The sequence below is a fragment of the Rhinolophus sinicus genome, linkage group LG07, assembly GCF_036562045.2.
Source record: "Rhinolophus sinicus isolate RSC01 linkage group LG07, ASM3656204v1, whole genome shotgun sequence".
In the NCBI taxonomy this organism is placed as follows: domain Eukaryota; kingdom Metazoa; phylum Chordata; class Mammalia; order Chiroptera; family Rhinolophidae; genus Rhinolophus; species Rhinolophus sinicus.
Genome location: NC_133757.1, coordinates 9,454,190 through 9,474,859, shown reverse-complemented (window position 1 = coordinate 9,474,859; position 20,670 = coordinate 9,454,190). Strand labels below are relative to the sequence as shown.

The following is a 20,670-nucleotide window of genomic DNA, read 5'->3' as shown; positions in this document are numbered from 1 at the left end:
ATCTTCCAGGACTATTGTTTCAGTTTGCTACTGGTTATGCTTTTCAAAATAATTACTTCCTGATCAGGTTTTTTATGTTGCTGAGGAAGTCAGATTTCCTTGTCTCTCTTTTCCTGGAGGAGGAGCCAGGGTTGCAAAATTGATATTTTCCCCATTGCAGTATGTTTAAAAAGTTGGAAAAAATATTTCATGTCAAAGGACCTTGCTAGACTAAATTCCCTTTGTTCTTGGTTACACTGTACATCCGGATCTCAGGGTGTCAGCTTTAACTGAACCAAGTTTCTTTTCCTGGTGGGTGGTATAAACGAACACAATAGCCTGCATTGGTGCTTTAAGATTTTTTATTGCGAAATTATGCCTGATGGATACTGTGATTGTTGAACAACAGTGATGCTGTACTTCTACATTTTTCTTGTCTTAATAACGCAAACTGTAAAAAATGTATTTAGGTTATTTAGCCCTGTGACTAACATGCTCATTGTTGCTGGACTTTCCAGACTTCCTTCTGGGTGTTGTTATGTTTTATTTCACCTAAGGCAAAATAATTACAGAAAGAGATTGCTGTTATTTCCCACAAGGTTTTTTGTTTGTTTTGCTTTGGTTTTTAGGATCAGTGATTTTACCTGGGAATATCTGTGTCCAATTCATATTTTTCGTAGTCTTTCCATCGTGATCATTTAAATTATTCCTTGAACACTAATACAAACAGCTGCATCCTGTCACTAATGTTGATGCATTTCAGGAATTAATAGGTCATCCTAGCTTAATCTCTGTCTTTGGGAGAAAATATACTTTTTAGTTTTTCATTCTCTGTTCTGGTTGGTAAGATTCCTAAGAAGTTATTTTGTTCTTTAGAAGGGGCTTTTTTTTTTAGTGAGATATAATTTGCATACCATAAATTCACCTTTTCAAAATGCACAGTTCAGTGGTTTTCAGTATATTCACAAGGTTGTACAACCATCACCACTATCTAATTCCAGAACATTTTCCTCATCCCAGCTTACTTAGGTTGTAATTAGTAGGTATCTGTTTCCTTATTAATTTACTCCTAAGTTTGTTTTTTTTGTTTTTATTTTTGATAAATGTGTGAGCCTGAAAACAGTAAGATAGGAAACTATAGATTAAGACTCAAGAGACATATTAGCTCAATGCAATTTGTTGATCTGATTGGAAGTCAACTACGTAAAAAGACATTTTTTTAATCCATGGGCCCCGTACTCCCAGCTGCTAAATTATTTCAAAGCAGATTCCAGATAACATATTTATCCGCAAATACTCAAGTATGTATTTCAATATTATTTATTGACACACCATCTTTCCCCCTCTTTATCACCACTTGCTATATGCCTTTATTTACATGGTTCTGTGTATATTCTAATATTCATTTGTCCATTCCTATACCATTACCACATTGTTTTACTTACCATAGCTTTACAGTGCTTTGCTATCTGGTAACATTAGCTCTTAGTAATAACATGAATTATAAAAATTGTGATTTAATCCTCATAACTACTTTCTGAAGTAAGCTGTTATACCCCATTCTGCAGATGAGAAAATGAGGAATTGGAGCAGTTAAGTATTGTGCTGCGAAGTCCATGGGCAGATAAGTGGTGGAGCTAAAATTTGAGCCTGAGTTCTAACTTCATAATCCGGAATGTGGTTGCCTCCCTGAAAAGGGAAGGCTACTGTTTACAAAATTCCTTCTCAATTGCCTGAAATCATTGATATCATATTTAATCTCTATCGTAACTCCCTAGGTATAGTGAACTTCAATTTGTAATAGTTTTTTAAAAGAAGCACCTCAGTTTTTCAGATTCGTGCTATATGAATAGCTAAACTCTAAAAATATACATATTTTATTTTAAAATGTACTTGAGTTCATAAGTTGAATTTGAATATTGGCAATAACTGTTTTTGTGAAAAAAGGGATGCCTTTTGTTTTCCCAAGTGCGTTTATGTATAGAGTAAAACCTCTGTGTTTGAAAGTTAATATTTTATGTTTTGGCATTATTCCATTAGATGATTTATTGGAAAGACCTTTACTACATTTAATTATACAAATTGTGTTTGTCATTGCTGTAATTTATTAAGATCACAATTCACAATGTTAATGTAAAATGAATCCAAAGTAAACTGCAGCAAAAAGGCACAAACTTGGAAGAGAGCTCCCTGATGCTGGCTTGTCTGGTCATCTGCCAACACTCTAAATTGTTCTTAACCTCACAGAAGTTACTCCTGTGAGGTTAAGAGACCTGTAGGAAGGATTTCTTTTTATTCAACAAAATCTATGGACATTCAACAGTGTATTACGCATTATGTGCTTTATTATGTGGTAGGTTTGTTATGTGTTGGGTGCTTGGTAACCTTGATCCATGCATGACACACTTCCCAGCATTTGGTAGGTCTTCTGTTAATGTTTAATGATAATGAATAATGAAATGGCCTGTAAAAGCCTTGAAACTTTGGAGTAAATTTCCACCCTACTTTATAGAGAATTACAAAATGTTCCCAAACTCTTGCATTTATGAAATGCTTAAAGCACATCTTCAAAACACTATCTCTAAGATGAGAATTGATTAAATCTTTTTTGGGGGGGAAGTGGGGAAAATTGAAATACTATATATAGCTCTTACAATTTTTTTGATATGGTAAATATATACCTATTATGTTATGTTTCTATAATAATACGTTCCTAAAACACTATTTCAATTATTTTTATTTTTGGTTCTAATTAAGTATTACAGTATTTTTTTAAAACTGAAAAAGTGCTTTTGCATGCTGTCTTCCCTAGACTATTTCTCATTTAATTAAAAATCTTCTGAAATAAAAAATTGGATTGGAAAGATAACTTTTGGGCCTCTCGGTGTTTTCGTCTTTCTTTCATGTATTTAAGATTTCTTTCATTTGTTTTACCGTCTTCTTTCCATCCTCCCTCTTCTCAATATATTTACTAATTTTCTCAGTTTTAGAGGCACATGAAGTAGTTTTGGAATTGCTAACCCATAACCTCCTGAAAAACAAATTCACTAACGAGAATACAGTGTTGTGTATCATCCTTTGTGTCTTTATCCTTACAAAACACTGTTTTCCAAAGTTAGGTTTTTGTTCCCTATCTACAGTGTGGTTATATTTTCTATTTGTAGCAGAGTTGGGTTACTATTTGCTTCTTGTTTTGGGTTTCCCCCACATTCTGCTTGATTTGAACTATTTATTTTTGAAGAAACGTGAAACATTACCATGGTTCTAAGAGTCAAAACTATACAAAAGGGTATACTCAGAGGACTGCCATTTCCTTGATCCATTTTATCATTCCCATTTCTGCCCTCTTCCATCCTATTTCCGCCTATCCCCTGTAGATGACCAAGCTCATTAATTTCTAATTTACCTTGCCTCTCCTTTTTATGTACAGAGCAGAGATAAATGCATATTTTCTCTTATATAAAGAGTGGCACACTCTCCATACTCTTTTGGACTTTGGTATAATAATATATCTTCCTCTATGATTATATTATATCCTTATTATATATATTAATAATTTATCCAGTTTATCCACTTAATATATCCAGGAATCACTCCTTATCAGTTCATAGCACACTTCTAATTCTTCTGTACAACTGCATAGTATTCCATTGAGTGCATGTGTAATAGTTTATTCAACCATTCTCCTATGTCTGGGCAGTCATTCCCAGTATTTTACAGTTACAAACCACTACACTGAATAGACTTGAGTGCATGTTCTTGTGTGTTCTTGTGTATCTTCAGGGTAGATTCACCAGGGTGGGATTGCTAGGTTAAAAGGTAAGTATATACGTTTTGCTGTTAGGTATCATTAAGTTTCCCTCCAGAAAAGTTGTATGTGTTTGCAGTTCCACCAGCACTGTATGAGAGTCCTGTTTCCCCACAGCCTTGCCAGTGAATGCGCTGTCACACTTTATTTTCCCCAATCTGATGGGTGAGAATGGTATCGCTCTAATTATGAGCGAGATTAAACGTCTTTTCACATGTTTAAGGGCCCTTTTTATATCTTTGTTGTGTGCTTTCCTTTAAAGGGTTATATCTCATGCACATTTGTTGTTGTTGTTATATTATTCACCTTCAGTTTGCCAGGACAGTAGCACTTATAGATACTAGACAGTAAATGACTTTTCTCTTTCAGATCTTCCATGGTGGCTTATTTTAATTCGGCAGAAAGCACTGGTGGGCAAACTTCCAGGAGACCATGAGGTCTGTAAAGTTACCAAAATTGCTGTGCTATCACTTTCTGAAATGGAACCTCAGGATCTTGACCTAGAGGTAAGGTGCCATCTCAGGAAATTTAATGGAAATTTGATATAAATATGATAGCAATTATGAGGATTTGGTTTAATAGATCAAAAGCATACAATTTTAGAGCTGGATAATATCTTTGAAATAATTTAATCTTGTGATTTTTAAACTTCATTTTAGTAGTGGAACTTTGTTTCAAAATCTGTGAAACCTGGTATATGAGACACGTAAAAGCAGAGCTGCTTTGGTTGAGATGGTGATGGGGGGACAGGGGATCCTTGGGGACCTCCCCACTGGGCTTCTACTGGAAGGTCACCTTCTGCTTCCAGGGAGCCCTAGGACTCTGCACAGCACAGTTTGAAAACTCCTGATTTGGGGGGGAGAGGGAAGTCAAGAAGGTGAGATTTGACTTTTACTGTATCCTCTTTTGTCTATATTTCTTGGAATTTTTCTAAGCATGTATTTCTTTTATAATTTTTTTAAAGGTTTTTTTTTTGTTTTTAAAGAAAGAAAACTATTGATCTAATACAATCTTTACATTTTCCATGTGGAAATCAAGTCCATAATAGAGTGACTTAAGGCCAAAATAATTGGCCGGGTGATAGCCCAGGGCCAGTGTTTTCCCACATGGTGCTGCTCCTGGTAGAAGTCACCCTTGAAAGCATTTGTATCATGTCTGCTATCAGTGTGGGGCTATGGCATGTAGGGATGTCACCACTCTGCCATAGTCCTGGCCTATTGTCGTCACCATACGGTATGCCAGGCAGGCCTGCAGGGCTACTTGGATTATTATATTTACTCCCTGGGATCACCCTATAAGGTGGGCACTGTTATGATCCATGTTGTATAGAGGAAGAAAGGGGGGCTTGGCAAGGGTTAAGTCATAGAGCTGGTACGTGATGGGGTCTGCAGCTGGACTCTGGCCTTTGGGGCCTGTATCACTCTGTTGAGATGCCTCCCTGTTACCTGAACAGCAGGTAGCATAGCACCCACCACCCACAACTCAATATATGTTTTTCCAGGCTGTGTTCTTGGAGAGGAAGTTTAGGGAAAATCTAATCATTTTTATGCTTCAGATTTTACTGGAGTTTGACAATCTAATTTTAACAAACCAACGTTAAAATAAATTTGAGAGGACCCTGATATTCTATTTGTTACAGGAATCAAAAACAAATGAGAGTACTTTTTTTTCTCCTTCATTCTTATTAGAGCTACAACACTATTTACGAATGCTGATCCAGAGACAAATAACTTAGTTGGCAGTTAGGCCCATTCATATCAAGTATTTGCAGTTTTTGTTTGTACTTGATTTTAAGGAAGAGCAGCCAGACTAGGAAAAATTGTATTAAGCTAATAAATTTGTCCTCAGTGACTTTTGGGCACTTGGATGTCTTTGCTGACAAATCAAAGTCAGCATGGCTTTCTGTCACTGACCTCGGCCTTGAGGGTGAGCAGCCCCTGGGCTGGCATTCTGGTTTGAGCAGGAAGCCTGGGGGCCTGGCAGTTAGAACTGGGGACCGGCTGTCAGTCCTCAGTTTGTACCTTCCGCTCTCCTAGCCCTGGGGAGACGAACTGCCACTCCTCGTCCTGAGAAGCTTGGGGCCCTTGTTGGACTTGACAGGGAGGTTTTCTGAAACTCTTTGTGGCCACCAATCTGTAAAAGTTTTGAGACTAGTAGCTGACTGTTGTATAAATGGGTGTGGGTGTGCGTGTGGGGGAGTTTAGGAAATAACATTTACGTGGAATTTTTAAACACAAAAATGTGAATATTATGAAGTTTTAAGAATGGTTTTTATTCTTTAGCCTTCTTTTTCTCTTTCTTGATACTTTCAAGTGAAAGAGATTATCTTCAAATAAAAATGAAAATGAGATTCCCTCCACATGAGATATTTGAGTATTTTTACAGTGCTGTTGGATCATATAAGCTACAGTACTTAAAGGAGCATTAAAGTTGTGGCTCATTAAAGTTAAGAGCTGAAAATATGTAAAGACCCTTGTGAATTAGGGGTAAAAGTGATTTTATGAAGAAAGTATTTCCAGATCCTATTTTAGTGAATAGTTGGGTATACCTTTCTCTCAAGAGAATATAATTTTAGAAATTTGCACTTAAGCCTTTTCCCCCTTCTTTTGAATCCTATTTTATGGTAAAGAAACTTTACAACAGGGAACAGTAGGAGAAAGGACAAAGAAACAACTATGTTGAAAATCACAAATTACTTGCTTATTTTCTGACATGTTAATTTAAACCTTTGGTATTCTCTTTTCAATTTCCATATAACTATATTTAAAAGTAGCTTTTAAAAGCTTAATAATTTTATTTTTGCTTATACAGTAAATTCTAGTGAGGAGGATTTAAAAAAACACAAAAAACCTACCAGTTAGAAATAATCATTGTCAATATTCTGATGGGTTTTAATGGTTGTTTTCATTTGCTCCAAGCTCTTTGAAGGAGCAATATTACTTTCACATTTTCAGAATAGTTTTTATTCATTTTTACATATTTTTTCCTGCTTAGCTCTTATTACTTTTCATGAATATACAATTTTATGCACATAAAAAGACTTTTAAAATAAAATCGATTCTTGTATCTTCTTAGCATGTCTTTCTAGTTTGGACACCTGTGTATTGCTTTGAATATCCACTGCTCTCATCTTTTCCCAGCAGGCCCCTCTGGTTATTTAGTATGGTCTCTGTTCTCAAATTTGCTAAGGTTTAGTCTGTCTTCTGTAATTGGAGTAGAAACAATTTTATTTCAGAGTCTGAAAGTAATAGAATTTCTAGTTTTGAGCCTTTTACCTCAAGTATATGGCTTATTTGTTTGCCTTTTTTTTTTTTTTGTAATTCACACACTATACAGTTCACCCATTCACAGTATATAATTCAGTGGTTTTTGGTATATTCATAGAGTTCTGTGACCATCACACAATCAATTTTAGAACATTTTCCTCACCACACAAAGAAACCCTGTACTCATTAGCAGTCATTTTCCTCCAAACTCCAGCTCTGTCAGTCCTAGGCAGCCACTAATTTATTCTGTCTCTATAAATTTGCCTATTCTCAACATTGCTCATAAATAGAATCATACAATGCATGGCCTTTTGTGACTGGCTTCTTTTTAGTAAGCACAATGTTTTTAAGGTTCATGCCTGTTGTAATGTGTGTCAGTACTTAGTTCCTTTTCATTCCGTTGCATGGATATGAATGCAAAAAATGTATGGATAAATCACATTTTATCCGTTCATCAACTGATGGACATTTGGGTTGTTTTCACCTTTTGGCTGTTATGAATAATATTGCTATGAACATTTGTATACAAATTTTTGGTGGACATTTCTTTTTCTCTTGGGTGTGTACCTAGCAGTGGAATTGCTGGGTCATTATATTAATAGTAAATCTATGTTTAACCTTTTGAAGAACTACCAGACTGTTTTCCAAAGCAGTGTGCCATTTTAAAAAAATGATCTTTACAAGGATATGAAGAATCATGTGTGTGGGGAGGGGTTTCAAATAAACTAGAACATAGATATTCTTTCTTTTGAAAAAACATCCTTTAAAGTTTTATGGGCTTATGTTCCATGTCTGCATATCGTATTTGCTGTATCTCATTGCCTTAATAGATAACTGCATCATTTTCCATATTTAGTTTCTCATTAGACATCTGTTTAAAGTTTTAGCTCCAGATGGACATAGATAGATACCAACCTTTCAAGTAAAATCATTTATTTTCTTAAACAGCAACAGCAACATCAGCCCTTAATCTTGATTGTGAAATGTAAGTTGCTAGAAGAATAGAAAAAGTGGGGAAGCACTGTGGGGCTTGTGGTGGTTTTCTTTTGGAGGCTGAGCGTATCAGTGTGTGATAAAGGCCTAAGCACAGATAGCACAGGACTGGCTGGGCCTCTGGAAAAGGGAAGGTGATCCCTCTCTCAGCGCTCTGTGTTGTAATCGCAAGGGCTCTGATTAAACAAAGCATTTTAGGACTGGAAGGCGTCCCAAGAAGTAGTTTTCTCCGTGCCTATTTTGTGGTAGGACTAAATTTAACTTCTTAAAAAAGATAGTGGTCCACACTTTCTTTTCTAAAAGTAATTATATGGAAGACTCTAAAATACTCATTGAAAATGTTTATGTTCAAAGTAATTTTAAATTTCTATTTAGATAAATCAGTTTTAAGAGGTAGAGCTAGACTTCTGGAGAAGATGGTGTAGTGAGTTTGTGCTTTGCTGTACAGATCACAATGCTTATCTGAATCCTTTGGGGCCATATTTGTTTTAGAATTCAAGTTTTTGAGGGGGTTTATTCAAAAGGTTATTCCATGTATTCTGTGGGGCAGTAGTCTACAATACAACACATTATTAATGTTTCTTAAAGAATCATATGAATATTCATATTAAGGAAGGTAAACAATGACATCAATAGCCTCATATCAGTTCAGGGTATATTTTGGCGTATTTTAAATGAGTTGTAACAAATTTAAAAAATAAACTTTCAGGTTTCAGAATTGTTTGGATTTTGGAGTTGTTGATAAGGAAGCTAAGGGATACTGGGCCTATATCAACTCTGTTTCAATACCAGGAAGAGGATAGATTAAAAAGGAAAAGCAAAGCAAAGATGACATTGCTAGGCTTAGAGAGAAGTAGCATCTTCGTGGACCATATACAGAACAGTAGTTCAAACTGGGGCCGTAGGCCTCCTGGGCTCTGGATCCAGAAGCTGGAGGCGATTTGGCCCCGACTCAGTAAAGGAAAATTAAAGGGCTGCTTGGGAGGGAGATGGAGCCTGGAGCCATGCCCATGTGAAGCCTGGTGCTGGTGGGTGATGACAGGAGGCTGTTAGGTCGTCGACACTAAACAGGATAATTGTGCATAAAGAATTCTCCTGTCTGTGAAGCCAGTAGCACTTCTGTTGAGAAAACTGGTCTGGGCAAAAGGTGAGGCTCTGAATGAACAGAATAGAAATCAGCATGAAGGAGGGACTTTAAGAAGGAGAAAGATGGAAGATGACGCCTAGGTTTTGGCGTAAGTGATCCAGTGGGTGGCGTAATCATTGCCTGCGACAGGGCAACCAGGAAGGAGCAAGACTTGGGAAACAGATGTTGATCAGTTTTCAGATGCTGAATTTGAGGGACTGGTGTGTCAATAGCAGGAAGATGTTATATTTTTGGTTCTTGAGCTCAGAGCAAAAGAGCGGAGTTAGAAATGTGGCGTTAAACAGGGGTAGCGAAAACGAGGAAAGCAGATGGAACTTTCTAGACAGAGCTGGAACGGGAAGAGAGCTAAGGCTAGAACATTGGGAACCACCATCCTCTTTAGAAACAAAAAGAGGCGCCAACAAAGGAGACTGAGAAGGAACAGTCAGAGGTGGGGAAAACCCCTGAGAGATTGGTGTCATGGGCAAGAGATGGCAGGAAGTGATCATTAGTGTCACATTCTTAGACAGAGAGAAGGGTTGTCCTTTTCAGAGTGAGGAGGTCGTTGTTTCACTCTGCCTGAGCAGTTTCAGGGGACCTTCACTCTGACCTACCCCAGCAAGACTGTGTCCTCACAGTTTGAGTGACTGACACTGTTTGTACCCTGCTGGCTCACAGAGGGGATTCCACAGTTGAGGAATGGATTTAAAAAAGATCCTGGTAAACTTGAACAATGTTAAAAGGTGGTAGGAAAGAGAGAGAGGATCTGAATTGAACAGGGAGGGGGGTGGGGGGGTGCACGACAGGGCAAAGCCTGATCCCAGGGAAGACGCAGCAGGAAACTGGCCTTGATGGGAAAGAACGACTCCCAACTCCCGTCCTTCTGAGAGCGAGGAAAGTGTGGGTGTGGACGTGGTGTGCTGCTACAAGATGATTTTAAATAGCTAGATCTTTAGAATCCTCTCTGATGTATTCCTGGGGGGAAAGTTGCTGGCCTGAAGGCTCTTAAGGATAACTGTGTCTGACGGACGCATAATATCCTGTGTTGAATATTAAAGTTGCAGCGATCTGTGACTAGGTTTGGGGCATATTTTCAGATGTTTTTAAAGAAAGTATTATTAATTTGACTAGATAATTACTAACATTCTATTAAAAATTGCTAACCAACAATTGCTCAGTGCCACAAGCAGCAGATGCGGCAACAGGGGATGAACAGGGAGGTTATGTTTTAAAAACAGTTTCTCTGCTGCCTCAGTGATTTTACACCAAGGAGGGTGTGTGTGTGTGTGTTGTATGTTCACAGAAGACGAGGAGTGGTGATTTTCCCAGGACTACGTACATGCCCCATGTGTATATCTGGAGGTTACCGCTTATGTTTGTAGTATCAAAGCCCGTTCATTTACTTAACAAATATTTATTGAGACCTCGTATGCCTGATACTGGTAAGACACTGGAGATATGAGTCAACACAACAAAGATGCCTGCTATTATGGAGCTTTTATTATAATGTGTGTGGGGGGCGGCAGGAGAGGGAGGCAATAAGCGTCAACATAATAATTAGGTTGTGTGTCAGAAGGTAATAAATGCCCTGGGAAATGAGTACAGTAAGGGTTGGGGGATACCCGGGTGGAGCTTGTGGTAAGACATCTGGGCAGAGAGGACAACTGGAGCAGAGCCCTGGGATGGAAGCGTTCCTGACAGATCAAGGAACAGCAAAGAGGCAGCTGTGGATGGAGGGGAGGAAGGGGAAGAGAGTAGCAGGAAGTGAAGGCAGTGGACGCAAGACGAGGGGTCGTTCTGGACATGCTGAGTTTGAGATTCCTGGTGGAAGTCCCAGTGTTAATGTTGGGATTTGTGAGGCTAGAATTTTGGGAGAGAGCTCGGCTGGAAATACACATTTGGGAGATAGATGGTATTTGAACCCATGAGACTAGATGAAATCACTGAAGGAATGAATGCAGAATAGAGAAGGGGGTCAAGGACTGACCCTTGGGGTGTTGAGACATTAAGTCAAATGGCTGCAAAGGAACCAGTAAAAGATAAAGAGCAACCAGTGGAAGCCAAGAGAAGACAGGGTATCAAAGAGGGTGAGGGAGTGGTGAAGTGTCAAAGTGACTGAGCGGGTAAGATAAGGACCAAGAATTCCATGGGGCTTTGTCAAGTGGGGGTCACTGGTCATGTGAAGATGCAGTTTAGGTGGAGTGATGTGGGACCAAAGCCACATTGGAGTGGGCCTTGGGAAGAGATGGGAGAAGAAGCGTGGGAGGCAGTGAGGAGTGCAAAGAAGTAGGGCCGTAGCTGGCAGGGGAGGAGACTGCGAGTGGAGTTGTTAGAAGACAGACAGATCAGTATGTTTGTGCGTTGATGGAATGATCGAGCAGAAAAGAGGGGCGAGGAGAACTTGGTGCGTCTCTCCTTCCCCATCGACTCAAGGACTTGTTCGTTTTGCTTATTGGAGGAGAAGTTAGCTCAGTGTGGCAGTAGGACTATCAGTCTTTCTACCTCATCATTCATTACCTCGTCTTAATGCTGAGGCAGGAGCAGTGTAAAGCTGTGATCCTGTTGTGAAACCCATGCGAAGGGAGTTTTTGATAGCTTTAATTTTGAAAAGGCATAAAATTCATAAGATTCCATTACATCTGAAGTCTTGGTCCAGTTATCGTCTCCACTTCTAATTTTTCTTCCAGTTTTTTTGAGGTATAATTGACAAATAAAATTGTTCATTTTCAAATTTGATAAAATGGGTATGGTCTCCCCTTTTAAAAAAAATTTATAATCGGAGCTTGAACTAACTTTTGTTCTCTTCATTGTGTTTTTTTTTCATCCTTTATCTCTACTAGTAGTTATTTTGTAATACTTTAATAAGCATTTATCACTATTAGCTCTTAACAAAAGTCTACCACTTGGTGTAGGAATAAAACTGGTGTGCTGAAAAAATGGAACAGGCTGCATCTGGTTCGTAGAATTCTGTGTGCCTTTCTGAATATTCGCTTTGTGTGTTAAGTCACATGAAATTATAGGTAAAACCCTTGACGTTAACTGGATAGTTGTCGTCAGAGCCTCTGTGCCTGTCTCTGGTCTTGACATGTTCCCATCCTCATCCTCACCTTGGTCAGTTGGACCGCACATTTCCTGCAGCCTCTACTTACTGCTTCTTCAAATTTAATCTCTGGACCCAAACAGTATGTTTTTATGTTGATTTCATTAGTGTGTGTGAGGGTAGGAGGAGAGGGAGTGGTTTTTAAGATTCCCAATAGAATCTTGACATCTTCTAAACCAAAACACTCAATTAACTAGCATGAATGAATATTTAGCTCACATAGCTGTGAAGTAATGCCCCTGACGCATAGCAAGGGTATATTTTGCAATATTTTTAACTTTAGATGCCAATTTTTTTTTTAATTTTTATTGGGGAATATTGGGGGACAGTGTGTTTCTCCAGGCCCATCAGCTCCAAGTCGTGGTCCTTCAGTCTAGTTGTGGAGGGTGCAGCTCAGCTCCAAGTCCAGTTGCCGTTTTCAATCTTTAGTTGCAGGGGGCACAGCCCACCATCCCATGCGGGAATTGAACCGGCAGCCCTGTTGTTGAGAGCTCGCGCTCTAACCAACTGAGCCATCCGGCCGCCCCTAGATGCCAATTTTTAAGGTATTAATAAACCTCAACTGGAACATTTTACTCTTCAGCTATATTAGATCAGAATTTGCTTTAATTACAATCCTAATCTGAATTTTCCACCCCTAAATCCTAAGACTATCCTGGCCTGTATTCTTTGCTTTTCCTCTACTGTAGCTTTCAAATCACTGAATGCACAGCTGTGTTTCCCAATATCAGTTGTCTACTTGGTCATTTTACTGACTCTTGAGGTTTACTTTTAACCACAGTGCATGAATGGTGGTGTTCACTTCTGCACTCGTGTGTGAACATTTAACAAGCAGATATTAATAATAATGAATTCTCTTTCTCTCCCTAATCATTTAGCTTTGTAAGAAGCATCACTTTGGAATTAACAAACCAGAGAAGATTATACCATCTCCTGATGACTCCAAGTTTCTGCTGAAGACCTTTACACATATTAAATCCAATGTGTCTGCTCCTAATAAAAAGAAAGTAAGAGTTTGACTGATACGGGCCGGGCATCCCTTTGATAAGTCTTCAATTGAGGGGTCATTTTGCTGCCAGTAAACTTACTTTCAAACCACTCATCATACACTGCAGCACTGTCTCTGCCTGTCTTTGGGATGATTTTCCTTCCTTTCCTAGGAAGGTGTGTCTTAGCCACATAATGCTTTGCATTTAATTCCTGCAGTGATAGTAGATTCATTTCTTGCAGGTTAAGGAAAGTAAAGAAAAGGAGAAGTTGGAGAGGAGATTACTTGAGGAGTTATTGAAGATGTTTATGGACTCGGAATCCTTTTACTATAGCTTGACCTATGACCTGACGAATTCGGTGCAGAGGCAAAGCACTGGGGAGAGCGACCCCCGGCCCCTCTGGCAGAAGGTACTCTCACGGCTTGGAGCAGGATTTCTGGACGCTTTGGGCTTTACAAGAAAACGGAAACCACCTGTTTCTGAACTGTCTGTTCTCTACCTTTTCTAGGTTGATGACCGATTTTTTTGGAATAAATATATGATACAAGATCTTACTGAGATTGGTGTGAGTAGTTGTTTCTAAAATATCCTAAGGTAGTTATAGTTGTTAAGCAAATATTTTAAAATAAATGTAAAATCTTACTGGAATGCTTTCCCCTATAGCATGGGAATTGTTTAGCTAGGGAAAGCCTGGGCATTGTTTTAAGGCAGGTAACCATTCCACTGCATAGCCAGCCACAGGCCATCTTTTCAGCCGGTTCCCCTCCGACAGTAGTGATCTAAGGCTGGGGAAGTAATTTCCACAGAGTTCCTATCCGAGAGGGGTTTTGTTTGCCCACTGGAGATGCTGAAGCAGTTTTCCCTTAAGGATACTGTCATTTATCTTTCCTGTTTCCTCGCCTGGGATTGGAGTCGAGAAAGCTCTAAGGACATTCCAGTACTGCCAGGGTTTGAATCAGGAAAGGTGGAATATGATGAGACTATTGCATGAGATTCGTTTTGTTTTGATGGTTACTGTCTTCTTTACTCTGTCACATATGTCATAGAGTTATGAGTGTCCAAGAACAATTAATTTATTAATTTAGTCTATCAACAAATGTTTGTGGAAGGCCTGCTGTGTGCCAGGTACTGTTTTGGATACAAAGTGAGTGAATGGCTGAATAGGGTCACATACTATCTTTTTCTTAACCTTTCACAAATTTCAAACTTTTCTACTTTCTATTTCTCCCCCTTGGTGGTGGTTAATATAGGTGATTTTGATTATGTAGTGGTGCCTACCACTAGATATCTATCGTGCCTCTATCGAGAATGAAGCATGAAAATGTTCTCACCTCTCTTTATGATGCTGAAACTGTGACCACCAAATCTCTTGATTGGGGATAACAATAAGGCCATCTATGAATATAATAAATATTTGTCCTGTCTGCTGACATGTTGCGTTCTAATATGTTTTTGCAGAGTTTTTGTCAGACACTTTGCATTACCATTGAAAACTGATGACTTGCAATAAAGGTGGCATTTGGCAACATACATTTCTCTGTTCCTGTCAAGAGTTTTGCCTTCATTGCTAGAACAAAATACAAGTAACGGGAATAGTAATAAGAGTAATGCAGGTAGATCCCTTCCTATTTACAGCTCGACCCACCTCCCTAAGATCCTATCTGCAGGCTTGATAATATAAGACAAGTCTGTGTGACGGGATCTGGAGTATATGGTTATGGTGGAAGAAGGATATAAAGTTGATGCTGATATTAGGACTACAGAAAGTTCTGGAAATAGAAGAGAAATGGGGGACAGAACAACTGTCTGCAGTGCTTTTTATCCTGTACGGCCTCTGTATACAGTCATCTGAGAAAACTGAGTATTCTTAGTCTGAAGACACAGAAGAGGAAATCTCTAACTTTAATCAATACTCTCCTAATTATGTAGGATGACTTTTTAAAATAAGATATTTATGGAAAGGATTTTTTTTTTTTTTTTTTGCTTCATTTACTACTTGGATTTTAGCTTGGTAAGGCAAATTTTTCTAGAATATAGAGTCGACCTCGGTTTCATAATGAAGTGATCAGAGTTACTATATCTTATTAAATGATCAATACAATTGGGAATTGAAAATCAGACTTTAAGGTTTTTTTTCTATACCAACAGGTATAATCATAATCACTACGTCTATTAAATAGTTACTATAAGGCAGGCACTGTGCTAAACACTTTGTGCATTTTACTCATTTAATCTTCACAACAACCTAGGTGGTAGTAGTTTTTCCTATTTCTTGAAGCAGAACATGCAGGCCTTGGTGAGTCAGGTTCATTGATTCACCCAGGTGAGTTAGTAAGTGGTGGGGCTTGAATTTGTACCCCGGATGTCTGGCTCTTGTTCTCTGGTCCCTCTCAGGCAGTTCTTTTTTGAATGACCTTTATAAAGAAAAGGAAAGGCTCTCTGCTCCACCCCTCTTCTTTCCTCTATTCCTTAGTGTTCTCCAGAAAGCAGAAAATATGGTTAATGAATGGAAGGTTTCGGATCATATATGTGGTGACGGATGGAGAACTGACGTGGTGGTGAACACACAGTGTGAGATATAGATGATGTAATACAGAATTGTACACCTGAAATCTATGTAACTTTCCTAACCATTGTCACCCCAATAAAATTTAATTAAAGAATGGAAGGTTTCTGCTTCTGATAAACTGACAAATACACGCTAACTGCTGTTTGGGTTTAAGAAAGTAGCAGTGCTGTACAGATAGAAACAACATGAGGTTCCTGTTGTTTTCAGACCCCGGATGTGGACTTCTGGATTATTCCCATTATCCAAGGTTTTGTGCAGATTGAAGAACTTGTGGTGAATTATAACGAATCATCTGATGATGAGAAAAGCAGCCCAGAGACCCCGCCTCAGGAGTCCACCTGTGTAGATGACATTCATCCACGGTTTTTAGTGGCTCTCATTTCACGCCGCAGTAGGCACAGAGCAGGTGAGTAGAGGGCTGTACTAGCCTGCAAATCAAATCCAGGTGAGAATGAAAAATCGGCAGGAGTGTTGAAATGCTGATGACCATATGGATTTGGAAATACAGTTGGTTTCAAAGTGCTCAGTGACTCTGTGATGTGATTGAAGACCAATTACTGGAGAGAGGCAAATGGGGGAGAGTTAACAAAAGGAGAAAGGAACGTGGTGTATATATATGGAGAAGACAAGAAAGTCACTTGGGATGTACTTTCAAAATGCCATCATTACCACTGACAGCCTGTATCACAGTAATAAATCCTTTCTGAGTGCTAGCACCTTCGGGAAAACCCTTCTCTTTCAGTTCACAGGAGCTATCTTAACTTCAACTTTTAAAAAACAATGATGCATACAGTTATGATTTTGGGTAAGTTGATACAGTTCTGCCTGGTAGTTGCACATTAGATGCCCAAGGCAATCCTGAAAGACATAGATTTGGTTAAGAAGCATAATCTAATCACACTAAATAATTTTTCTAAAGTGTTGCTGTTTTCTGTTTTAATTTTCTTTTAGGGATGCGGTATAAACGAAGAGGGGTGGATAAAAATGGAAATGTTGCAAATTATGTGGAGACTGAGCAGTTAATTCATGTTCATAATCATACCTTGTCATTTACTCAAACTCGAGGCTCTGTGCCTGTCTTTTGGAGCCAGGTTGGGTATCGATATAATCCAAGACCTCGACTGGACAAAAGTAAGCATATCAGTTATTTGGTTTGCAAATGATGATTTCAGACAGAATGTTTTCTTTAAATATGAGATACTTTGTAGATTTGGATTTGCTTTGCCAGATACTTCATTCAAAACAATAACCCATACAGTGAAATTTAATGGACAGTGGCATAATAAACACAAGAGTAATGATGGTTATTGACAATTTAAGTAATTTAGCAATAAAAAAATTCCCCAGCAATACAGCAAAACAGCTTATTTCAGATTTTTAATTACTGTTTCTTTGAAGAATACTTTATTGGATGTTTAATTTTGGAAACGGGCAAATGTAGCCAATATTTGTAAAAGCAGGAAGTATCTTAACAAGATGGTGTCTACAAGAAAATATCTCACTGCAAAAGGTTTGTTGTTGTTTTAAATATTGAGGATTTAATTTCTTCCAGTATTTTAACTTTAGCACTGGAAAAGCTAAGTCATGTCAGTCTACTTAGATTACTGAATGAGGTTGATTTTAAAAATTGTTTACAGAACACTTTTTTTCTCAAAACTTAATTTGTATTTTTGAGGATTCAGTACAACTTGTTTTTAATATGCTTGATATTAACCACATGAAACCGTTCCTGATAGTAGGCTGGCTATACAAATAATAAATGTTATAATTTCACAATTTGCACTTTGTTTCAATTTAGTCTTACTGGAAAAAAAAATCAGAGATCTTTGGCTTAGCATTTCATTTTAAAATACTGGTTTTAGAAAATCTTAGTTATATTTGGGCTTTCAGTAAATTACTTAAAAATAAGAGTAACGATGGAATAGACACTAATTTCTGTGTTAAACATGGGAAGGAAAAATAGATTTTGTATCACTTCTTTGTAGGTGAAAAGGAAACTGTTGCCTATTTCAGTGCCCATTTCGAAGAACAACTGAAAATTTACAAAAAACAGGTGGGCTTTGATCTGTGGTAGTAAAATGTTCTTTCATATTTAGAAATGATTGTATATCTGTTTCTTTAAATTTCATGAAAATAACAATGTGCTATTCATAATTAAGCAAAATTGCATTTGTCATGAAGTTAAAGAACTCATATAAGCTACGAATATTCTTAATATTTTTAAAGAAATGTCGTTGTCAGCTACTTTACTCCATTTTTAGAGAAGAGACTAGTTTACTGTCAATTATTGCAATCTGAGAAGTTTCTAGAGTAAGAAATGAAAGGCATCTCTCAGTACCACCATATACTCCACCTCTTGCAGATCACAATTTGATATGTATTTTTCAATATCTTTTTTTCTCTGCCCACCTTTCGTATGTATTTTTATACTCAGGTAAGAATGTGATCGTATAAGCCAAAATCAATTGAAAATTGTTCGGTGAAATACAAGTTCAATAAGATGACTGGATTTCATGTACAAGATTAATATAGTCAGTAACTCTCTTATCCATCCCATGAATGTGGAATGCCATGGGATGCATTTTTTTAACAGCAGCAAAAATAAAATAGGAAGAAATAACCTAAAATCTAAGAAATACACAAAAAAAGATACCGGGGAGGCAGGGCAGGGGTGAGAATTAATGAAGAATGTAAAAGAAAATCTGAATAAATGGAGAGAAAAAGCCATGTTCCTGAAAGAAAAGATTCAATATTGAATACATTTCAGTACATCCAAAATTAATATATAAATTTTGTGCAATCCCAAAGAAAATCCCAGCAGGGAAATAAAAAATAAACCCTAAGATTGAATAAAAACTATAAAATTTGATAAGGAGAGATAAAGGTAGGTATGTGGGAAAATGAGAACCCTTACACACTGCTAGAGGGAGCGTAAGTTGGTACAGCCATTTTGAATGGTATTGTCAATCAAAATAAAATATGCTCATACTGTTAACCCAGTAATTTTGCTTTTTGATATCTGTCCTACATACCACATAAAAAAATTAGTTCCAGATGGGTATGTCTCTAAATATGTAAAGTTGAACAAAAACCTTTTAGAGGAACATATAGAACATCTTTTTGACCGTGGGTCTTAAACAGGGCTTAAAAAGCACTAACCATAATGAAAAAAGTTCATAAAATTGACTTTAGAAAATTTTTTATTTTCATTAAATCTTTATCATTTATTTATAAAAACTTTATCATAATTATTAAAATATTACACGTTTTAGATAGTATTTATTAAAACTATGAAAATGAAATAGGACTTTAAAAGCACCAACTATAATGAAAAATTGATAACAAATTTGATAAAATTGATAAAATTTGACTTTACTAAAATAACTTCTGATTATTAAAAGGTACTGTTAAGAGAATGGAAAGGCAATTCCCAAACTGGGAGAAGATATGTATGACAAAGGACTCATATTTAAAGTATATAAAAAAACTCTTATAAATCCATAAAAAAAGATGTACATCCCAAAAGAAAACTTGAGCAGACTTGAGCATACTCTTCATAAAAGAGGATATCCAAAAAGCCAATAAACATGTGAAAAGCTGCTCCACTTCATTAATCATCAGGAAAATGCAAACTAAAGCCAACACACACACACACACACACACACACACACACACACACACACGCCAGAATGGCTAAAATAAAAAGATGAGAACTACCCAATTTTGTCAAAGATGTGGGGCAACTGGACTCTAATATAAAACTTTCTAAATCTCCCTGAGAGACACGTGTTTATTCAAGGAGTCATGTTCAAGAACATTGCAGCATAGAAACACCCTAACTGTTCATCAGGAGGCCACTGGGTAGATGAAGTACAGCACATCTACAGTGTTAAATACAAATGCTTCAAACTGATAAGGCAGATAAATCTGTGTGTGCTCACATGGCAGGAGCTTAAAATCACATAATGGAGGGAGGAAACTGGAATAGTGTGTGACATGTTACCTCTAAAAACCCACAAAGCAGAGTCGTGTCATGTATAAATACACACGCGCGCGTATGTGGTTCTCTTCCATGTATGTGTGTTCTCACACGTATATGGCCTGCACGTCGATATGGGAATACATTTATGTGGACTCAAAGGACACACATCAAACTGTTACCAGGGGTTACTTCCCGGAAAGGCTGTGGGACTGGTTATGCTTGGAAGGATTTGACTTTTATCTACATTTTAGTTTTTTACAATGTCAGTAAATTCATGTATTAGCAATGTGCACAATTATAAGTAGCATTACAGAGAACAAACCACAATTTAAACGTAACACATAATCACTGTAAAAACTGAAGAAGGAAGCAGAAGCAATAACTTCCTCCTCACCGTCATCCCTGCTTTCTGTGGACTTTCGAGACCTGTTGGTGCGCATCAACTTTATAGGCATATGTATTGAGCAGACTTCCTCGTTCTTAACAGCACCCCCCAATGTCTGCTTATACTCCCTCATCCCCTGGGTAATTGCCCTCTGACTCAGTCACAGTGGCACCACTGTTGCATTTGCCAGTGATTGGTTTAGGCGTGGGCTGGTGTATGTTCATTGACAATTTGGCCAATGAGGTCTGATGTGAAGGGACGTCTTCTGGGAAGATTTCCTGCTCTAATTAAAAGATATACAGGAACCAACTCTGTGGTTGCTGTGTCTGTATTTGATGTGGAACTGCTGTAGTTATGTCAAGACCATAAGTGAACCAGCCTGAGGATTGACCCATATACTGAGGATGGAAAATAATTTGTACCAATAACCACTGAATTAAGCAATTCTGGAACCATGCAACCTCCAGACTTTT

At 37.8% G+C, this 20,670-nt stretch overlaps 1 protein-coding gene across 4 annotated transcripts in view; it reads left to right on the top strand.

Moving 5' to 3' along the window:
• INPP5F (inositol polyphosphate-5-phosphatase F) overlaps positions 1-20,670 on the top strand; it is a 75,714-nt gene that overhangs the window by 30,764 nt on the left and 24,280 nt on the right. For 3 of the 4 annotated variants that reach the window (XM_019725298.2, XM_019725297.2, XM_074338972.1), the window contains exons 3-9: positions 4,157-4,293; positions 13,151-13,279; positions 13,503-13,670; positions 13,770-13,826; positions 16,038-16,236; positions 16,782-16,961; positions 17,816-17,883. In XM_019725298.2, coding sequence (XP_019580857.2) covers positions 4,157-4,293; positions 13,151-13,279; positions 13,503-13,670; positions 13,770-13,826; positions 16,038-16,236; positions 16,782-16,961; positions 17,816-17,883 — 938 coding nt within the window. Of the gene's footprint in view, positions 1-4,156; positions 4,294-12,701; positions 12,818-13,150; positions 13,280-13,502; positions 13,671-13,769; positions 13,827-16,037; positions 16,237-16,781; positions 16,962-17,815; positions 17,884-20,670 lie in introns of all 4 variants that reach the window. The other variant, XM_074338971.1, reaches the window with a different exon arrangement.